The sequence below is a fragment of the Urocitellus parryii genome, chromosome 4 (genome assembly GCF_045843805.1).
Source record: "Urocitellus parryii isolate mUroPar1 chromosome 4, mUroPar1.hap1, whole genome shotgun sequence".
Classification (NCBI taxonomy): domain Eukaryota; kingdom Metazoa; phylum Chordata; class Mammalia; order Rodentia; family Sciuridae; genus Urocitellus; species Urocitellus parryii.
This window is the reverse complement of record NC_135534.1, coordinates 3,599,909-3,608,348: the sequence shown is the minus strand read 5'-3', so window position 1 is coordinate 3,608,348 and position 8,440 is coordinate 3,599,909. Positions and strand designations below refer to the sequence as shown.

Here is an 8,440-nt window from a genome sequence, read left to right as displayed (position 1 = left end):
CCGAGCTCGGCTTGTTCCCCTCCGCAGCATGAATACAAGTTGGGACTTACCCTGTGCCCGGGTGCAGGAGCTGTGAAGTTTGCCACACTTCATTCATCTCACTTAATTCTTTGTGCGTGTTTTCTATTTCCCCCTTGAAATATTAGTTAGCTGAAGACACCATGATACTCTTAGAAATAGGGACCGACTGTCGGAAATCAAGCACTTGCTAAAACTGCATTAGCAAGGCACAGTTGTCCTGGTGCTGAAGAGTGCGCCCCCTAAGGGAATTCCAGAGCCAGCACTGGTGGGCGGGCAGGCTGCCAGTTTACCCCCAAGGAAGCACTGCCTGTGGCTCTGATAGGAAGAGTTTGGGGGTACAATCTAAGAGATTCAATAATTTACAACTGGGGAGGGCATGGAAAAGAGCTACAGTTGTGATTACATACCTGTTAGGGAATTTAAAAATGGCTCCATCTGCCCACGGTTCCCTAACCTAAAATGACTCCATTAAACACATAATCAATTTTCTAGGCCCTTTATGGGATGCACACCCAGAAAATGGCAGTATCGGTATGATCTGAGGATAGACTTCTTGGCCTCCTGCTGCCAAAAGTCAGCTCTCAGACAGGCTGAAGTGAAGAGTCAGTGATTTCAACAAAAACAGCCTTCAAGTCCCTGAAAAGTCACCCAGGCAGCCATCATTGTAATCCCATGTCAGAGGTGTTATCTACAGCAAAATAAGCGGGAGGCTAATCATTGCCCAGCTCTGTGACCTCCAGCACTGGTGATTTTTAAAGTCAACTAAAAGCAAGTAACTAAGGGGCAGCATGGGGCCTCCCAGAGAAGTAGAAAGGACAAAGGGTTGATTTGTATAGAAGAGGGGAGGCCAGCTGTGCTCGCTGACCAGCAACAATAAAGTTAGGATCCTGTCCTCCCTTGGAATCTCAGACACTGAGATCTTATTCTGTTGATGGTTACATTCTTGAGAACCATCCCAGGTCCTTGGGAGATGCTCTGAGCTGCAAAAGACACACGTTTACCATTGTGAGCTGCTCTTAAAGTCAATGCCTGGCAGGTTGTTAGGGTCCACCCATCAACAGCTTGGTATTAAAACCCCCTCGTTTTCTGAGGCAGCGAGCCCTGGGTTAGCCATGTTGGCTGCAGATACTGAGCAGAAATCTGAAGGAGCAAAGGAAGCAGTCCCTTAGATTTGGGGGAAGAAAACTATCCCACGGAAAGGAAGTTGGGACTAAATGAACACATACAACATTCCTGTGCTTTTCTGGAGTCTCCAAATTGTTAAGAACAAGCATTACTTTAAAAGTGCAAAAAGTGATTTAAAAAAATGTGAAATAAGTACACGTGGGACAGAAGTAGCTTTGGAACACAGGAGGGAGGGACTGAGGATCCCAGCGATGACGGAGGCAATTAGTTAGTTATTCACAGGGGGAAAAAGGCATTCCGACCCTGGGTGCACAGACACAAAATGAAATGGAAGACTGCCAGTAGGACTCGGTACAGGCACCTGGAGAAGAGGTGTAGTGTGGTTCATAAAGGTGAACACGTTCACACCCTGCTCCTCAGCAAAGCGCTGGAGAAACTGGCCCGAGTCTGCAGAGACCGCTGTGGCGGAAACAGCAGCTATGGGCATGCTCGCATGTCAGCAAAGTGCTGCAAAGTAGATGCCCATTCATTACTGAGTGGACACACTGGGCTTTATTCCTACGATGGATTACCAAACTGCAGAAACATGATCAAAAGGATGTATCTAACCTAACGGGGAGAAACCAATTACAGAATCACGTTAAAGTGTAGTTTGTGTACAGTTTCAGAGAAGCAAGGCAGATCTTCCTGGTGTAGGGTCACCTAACGCTGGGTTAGGGAGGAGAGCGGGATCCGGAGGGACAGACACAGCCTTCGGAGTGCTGTGGGTACACGGAGGCGGGGAGGCGCGGTGTGAGCCTCGCCCAGGCTCCCGGTAGCATTGACAATGCAATATTTCTGGCACGGAGCGGGTGTTATAATTTTCACGTTACCTAACTTGTTGGCTAAACAGCGAACTGGGAGGATCTTCTGCTGCGCAGGCGCATCCCAGCTCCGCTGTGGGCGGAGCCTGCCGCGGCGACTCTGCAGGTCTCTGGCCCGTGATTCGCCGACCCGGGCAGGGGCGTGGCCTGCCGCAGCGGTTCTTCAGTTCGGACCCGTGATTGGTTTGAGGGCCGGTCCGCGGCGGGTCTCGGCGAGGTCAGGGAGGGGCGGTCCGGAAGGGCCGGCGCCGGGGCTGGCTGTCGAGCTTGGAGGACAGTGGGACCTGCCGCCCTCCGGCCGGCCTCCCTCCTGAGTGACTGCGGCCACGATGGGCCGGAAGGTGACCGTAGCCACCTGCGCCCTCAACCAGTGGGCCCTGGACTTCGAGGGCAATTTGCAAAGAATTTTAAAGAGTGAGTCTGGGGGCGGCGGGAGACCAGAAAGAACAGTCCAGCCGCGCGGGTCTCGTCCCGTCGTGCGCACTGCTTTGCCCTGGAGAAACTCGCAGCCGTGGAAGTGGGGACAGATAGGACAGTGGATGGTGAACTCGTCAGTGTCAAGTGCCCAGATCCTCCCGGTTTGTGGGGAGGGGGGGACACGTTGAGGCACAAGTTGAGAGAAGTCTGCCCCAGAGGTGGAGGTGGGGAAGATCGAGGGTGCACCTGCCTTCAGATGTCTCTGGGGTCCCGGTGGCCAGGCTGGGCAGAGCTGCCCATCCGCCAGGTTGGAGGGGTATGTGGCCACTGGCCAGAATGCTGTGCAGACACCAGAGATGGGAGGGTCTCTGGTCCCAGAGGACCTTCCTGATGGGTGGGCATTGGGAAAAGCCTTCCTGAGAGGGAAGCAGAGTGAGGGGAGGGCTGTCAGCTCAGAGAAGAGTGGGTTTTGAGTGGTCACTGTATAACTGCGTTCATGTAAGCCTACACTTGATGACCTGTGCCCAAACTGGGGCTGATGAAGGCAGACCTACAGGTGTGGTCACTCCAGTGCTTCAAGTGATAACATATTACTGGCTTTTTTTTTTTTAATCCATGTATCAACCTCCTTTCACTTCCTCAGAGCAGATCTCAATGGGGTGAGTGAGGCCATCTTAGGTATATAGAGTGGTCTCTGCTCCACTGTCTTCTCCTTCCTTCCTCCCATGACTTCACATGGGCAGCTGCTCCTGAAGCCCGATGCTGGCACCACCTCAGTCACCAGCCTCTTCTTGCAGCTGGTCTTGGCACCCACTTGTCCATGAGCTTACAGGGTGTGACTTCCTCCTCCTCTGTGGGGCCAAGGGTCAGCCTGCAGGCCCTCCCTGTTTCTCCTTTCCTGCGCGTGGGCAGGTGTGTGCTGGTCTCTGCGGCCTTGCTATTTACAGGAGAACTGGCCACGAGGGATCAGGACATCACAGAGGAGTGATTTTTCAGCCACACCTACCGCAGCAGCAGGCTTTTTCTGCCTGTGGACGGGTTGTAGGAGTGAAATTGCCCCCTTCTCTGTACATACAGGTATTGAAATTGCTAAAAACAGAGGAGCAAGATACAGGCTTGGACCTGAGCTGGAAATCTGGTGAGAACACACCCACAGCCCGCTGAGAGGGCAGGAAGCAGTGGGACCAACCAGGGCTGCAATGCCAAGCCCATTTAGGAGGCTGTCAGGAACCTGCTTGCGGATGGGATTGATGCCACTGGACACCTGAATGAGAGAGGCCCAGGGACGCTGGTGATTCCAGACTCCTGCGTGGTCCTGCATGGAGTCATTAGAGGAACCCAGCTTTACCAGGTGGAGCTGACTTTAAAACTGGGGTGCACCCGGTCACCCGTGCCCTTGGGCCGTGGTCTCAGCCTCCGTGCTCCCCCCACCAGTACTCACATGTTGAAACCTGATGCCTGGGGCCATGGTGTCTCAACCTGGGGAACACACATTGGCCATGGTCAGTGGGATCGCTGCCCTTATAAAAGAGGCCTGAGGGAGCCTGTTTCCCCCACACCACGTGAGCCCCCTGAAGTCCAGAGCAGCCCTCTGCAGGACGACGGGCGGAGCGTGCGCGGGGTGCAGCTGGTTTCTGCTGTGTGTCAGTCACCCAGTCTGGATGCTGTGCTGTGGCAGCCATGGTGACTAAGACACCACGGGTCTTGGTTTGCACGTTGGCCACAGGGATTCTGTTGCTGGTCTCAGGGGCTTCCCGTGAGCAAGCTCAAAGGCTGTGTCCTCTACACCTTTTTGCAAGAATCAAGAAAATGGATCCTTGATTCTTTTCTGGTGTCTAGTTAAAACATAATGAGAGGGTTACTGGCTTGTGAGCCCCTCACAGCTGCGGTTCTTTCTGACCTGGACCCCGGGCCTCTGCGCTGTGCTGGCTTCACTTGTCCTCGGGGCCCCTGTGGACTCTGGAAGGCCTTCCGCGCCCTGGTCCCTTTCCTTCACTGGCTCTGGTTTCTGGACCTAGAGGAAGCAGGCCCTGTGCTCTCTCAGGTGCTGTTGGGTGGCTCTAAGGCAGCTTTCTGTCCTTCCAAGTTCATTTGTTAATCAGGTTAAGGTTTTGATGACTTCACGCGGCCCTGCTCCTCCCAGACCACCCCAGGAACTTACACCCCTCCTTTAATTCTGAAGAATCTAACTGCCAGGGACCTGGGACTCACAGTCACCTGAGGCCACGTGGCTTCTGCTCCTGAGCTCCTGACTTGGCCCATGTGCCTGTTGCTCCTTTCCCTGCCAGGTGCAGTGCAGCCCCGGCCTCCGGCCTGACCATGGCCAAGGAGGATTCTAACCAAGACCCCCGGGTGCTGTGTTTGTGTTGGGGTTCACAGCATTCTGAGCAGGCTTCCCCTCAACATTTGCCTTGTTGACAAAGAGGAGGGTGACTCTGGCAGGAGAGGAGCCCCGTCACTTCATCAAGCCCCACTCTTGTTCTTATTGGCCTGGGGTCCAGCTCCTGTGTGGGACATCCGGGAACAGAAGGTGGACAGCTCATTCTGGACCTAGGGCTCTCACCTGGAAGGGCAGCTATTTTCTCTGAGCTGGGCTTGCCGATGGAAGGTCATTGGCCATCTGGGTCCCAGGCACTTACTGACCAGCCGCTGTCATACAGGGCTCCTCCAGCTGCTGGCCAGCTGGAGGAGTGCAGTCACTGGTGGCTGGCCACCTGGCTTTAGACATTCCGTGTTGTCACCCACAGGCCTGGGAGCTGAAGGGAAGCTGTGGGAGAGAAGGGCATCCTGGGGCCGGGCCCTGGTGGCTTCTCCTGATGCCGCTCTCATCTGAGCCCAGGCAGGGGCAGGAGAGGCTTTCCCAGCGTTAAACGCAGCAGGTGCCAGATGTGGATTTCTGTGGCCTGTGCCCGGTCGGCTTCCAGGCTGCTGCAGGGCAGAAAGGCAAAGGTGTTGGGGATTCGTACGGACAGTCTATGTTTTACTGTTAGAAGGTCCTTGGAAGCACTCCTCACAGTCTATGCACCATGGAGCACGGCGTTAGTGTCCTGGGCTGCCGTGACCAAGTGCCACAAATGGAGTGTTTTGAAATGACAGAAATGCATTCCCTGGCAGCGTAGGAGCCCAGGAGGCCAAACTCGAGGTGCAGCAGAGTCTCGCTCTCTCTTTAGGGTCCTGGAGGGTCCTTGCGCTGCTTCAGCCCTCCGGGGCTCTGCATCCTTTGGCCTGTGGCCACTTCACTGTCTTTGCCTCCCTTTGCATGGCCTTTCCCTTCTCTGGTCTCGCTCTTGTCCACATCTATAAGGACACTGGTCATTTAAGGAGACCCAGGAAAGTCCAGGCTGACTGCATCCGAACACCTTGACTCCACTGTGTCTGCAGAGACTCTTTCTCTGAAGCGAGGCCGCAGGCACAGGCCCCAAGGTTAGGACGTGAGAGTCGTTGGGGACCACCGTCCAGCCCACAGCAGGCGGCTGAGTGGTTGTCCATGGTCTTCCTTGGCACATGTTTTTGGCAGGTCCACCTTTGTTTCTTTGGGTTCTTTCCTTGAAGGTCAGGTGACTTGGGCCACTAAAGGGCAGGCGCTCCTCATAGTAACCAGGAATCTCCCGTGAATGGCCTGGTGGCTGTGGCGGGGCGCCTGCTGCTGACTGCAAGGTGGACGTGCCTGGGGGCTTGGAGAGCTGGTGTGGGCCTCCACTGCTGACGCCACCCCTGCCCCTCCCTGCAGTGGCTATGGGTGTTGGGACCACTACTACGAGTCGGACACCCTCCTGCATTCGCTCCAAGTGCTGGCGGCCCTCCTGGTGTCTCCGGTCACCCAGGACATCATCTGTGACGTGGGGATGTAAGTGCCCGTGTGAGTGTGTGGGAGGGCAGCTCCTAGGACCCGGCCCACCACTGTGGCAGGGCTGCGGCGTCCACACCTGAAGTGTGTCTGCTGCCTCGTGACCCTCAGGTGACGTCTGCTCAGGGTTCTCCTCAGCAGCATGTGGGCGGGTCTGTGCCCAGCCCCTTCCTGCCTGAGGAACACCAGCACGCTGCCCTGGTGTCACGGGTCACAGAAAGGCCAAGAGAGGGCTGAGGGGCCACAGGTCACAGGACACAGAGCCCAAGCAAAGGCAGCGTCTCTGAGTGGTCCGATGTGGGTTTGGATGGGCCTACTGGGCAGAGTGTCAGGGGTCGCAGTTTCAGAGTGTCCTCAGTGACCAGCTTGAAATGGCCTCGCGTCCTGGTCACAAGTCAAGTCCCAGGGACAGAGAAGCAGAGGTCTGTTGCTGCTTGGCTTTCCTGAGCAAGGCCTGTGGGAGGTGATGGGCCAGTGGGTCAGAGTGCTGTCCTGTCCAGTTTCGGGTACCCCTCCTGCCGAGGGCCCAGGTCAGGGGCCTCCTGCCGAGGGCCCAGGTGAGGGGCTTGCTTCGCTGCCGCCTGGTGTGCCCCAGAGCTCCGGCCTGGCTTTGCGGTAGGAGCTTGATACGCCTGTGTTCATGTGCTTCTGTTGGACTGCGTGAGCCCACGGATGGCCACTTTCCATCAGCACAGGTAAGTCATGGTGCCCGAGGTGGTGCTGGGGGCGGTGGGTGTGTGCCTGTGCAAACAGGGTCTAGAGTCACACCGACTGGCGCTGACTGGCGCTGATTGGCACCGACTGGCGCTGACTGGCGCTGATTGGCACCGACTGGCGCTGATTGGCACCGACTGGTGCTGATTGGCACCGACTGGCGCTGACTGGCACCGACTGGCGCTGGCACTCACAGTGGAGCAGCTCATGGCAAACTGCAGCTTTCCGAGCTGGAGTGGCTTGGGGTCCGCGTGGCCCGCCCTCCACATGTGGCTTTCCTAGGAGGATAGACACGTGGCCTCTTCCTCTGCAGGCCCGTGATGCACCGCAATGTCCGCTACAACTGCCGAGTCATCTTTCTCAACAGGTGGGTGGCCCCGGGGAGGGTGGCCTGGGCCACTCCCTGCTCTGGGCTGGAGCTGGTGGATCTGTGCTGGAGACTCCCAATGCACCCCAGAGGGTGGGCCCTGGGGCCCTGTGTGCTACCTGGACACTGGGCTAGGAGGGTGTCTCCTCACACCCCTGGTCCATGTCCAGCAGGGGGCACCTGCCAAGCCCCAGCCCCCAGGGCTGCCCGTTGGGTGGGTGGGGCTGTCAGGGCCTGCCTCGCAGGGACGGGATCTGTCTGGGCTGCAGTCTGGGGCTGGCTCTGCGTGGCGGTGCCCAGTCCCCTGTGGCGGTGGCTCAGAGCGCTGGGTGAGCCCCTTCCTGTCTCTAGGCGGATCCTGCTCATCAGACCCAAGATGGCCCTGGCCAACGAGGCCAACTACCGGGAGCTGCGCTGGTTCACCCCCTGGTCCAGGAGCCGGTGAGTTCGGTGGCCGCTGGTGGGATGTGAATGAAGGTCTTCGCCTCCGTGGTCCTGGTCCAGGTCATGGACATGGGAGCTGGCTGCCCGTCACCTCGGCGTGGCCTTTCAGTCTGCTGATCACAGCGCAGCCAGGCTGCCGGGGTCAGTGGTGAACAGTCACATCAGGTGACACTGCGCCTTGAGTGGGCAGCGTCAGGTCTTCCGTCAGCCCACTGACCTCCTGAATGATCCTTCTCCCTCCCGGGGAGGGCCATCTGGTGCTCTGACGGTGGCTGTCCACCTCCCTGGCCTTGGGTAGGGGCTCACATCTGAGGCAGCCAGAGCGCCCCAGACCTGCAGACCCTGAGGGTGAGCGCGCCCCTCGAGGAGCCCGGTCCCTCTCCTCGTGACAGGGTCCCTGTGTTCCGCAGTGGGCGGTGGCTGGTGATCCTGCGTACCAGGCGTGTGACTTTCGAGTGTGCCTTGCTGCCGATGCCCTACTGGGTTCTGTGCGTCTCGGCTGGCTCTGTTCGTCACCCTGGTCTCCCGGTCAGGGGCTGCCGATCCCCCTCCTTTCCACACTCACACCGACATCCGGGGGCCACATTTCTAGAACAGTGTCCCTGTCACGAATGGGCAGGTCCTGGGAAAGAGCTCTAGGTT

General features: G+C 57.5%; 1 protein-coding gene across 3 annotated transcripts in view; it reads left to right on the top strand.

Annotated features, from left to right (window-relative positions):
• The first annotated feature begins 2,224 nt into the window (after positions 1-2,224).
• Positions 2,225-8,440, top strand: part of Nadsyn1 (NAD synthetase 1) — a 29,136-nt gene continuing 22,920 nt past the window's right edge. For 2 of the 3 annotated variants that reach the window (XM_026411296.2, XM_026411294.2), the window contains exons 1-5: positions 2,225-2,423; positions 3,504-3,564; positions 6,157-6,273; positions 7,301-7,354; positions 7,706-7,795. In XM_026411296.2, coding sequence (XP_026267081.1) covers positions 2,339-2,423; positions 3,504-3,564; positions 6,157-6,273; positions 7,301-7,354; positions 7,706-7,795 — 407 coding nt within the window. In that variant the 5' untranslated portion in view covers positions 2,225-2,338. Of the gene's footprint in view, positions 2,424-3,503; positions 3,565-3,686; positions 3,778-6,156; positions 6,274-7,300; positions 7,355-7,705; positions 7,796-8,440 lie in introns of those variants that run through there. The other variant, XM_026411295.2, reaches the window with a different exon arrangement.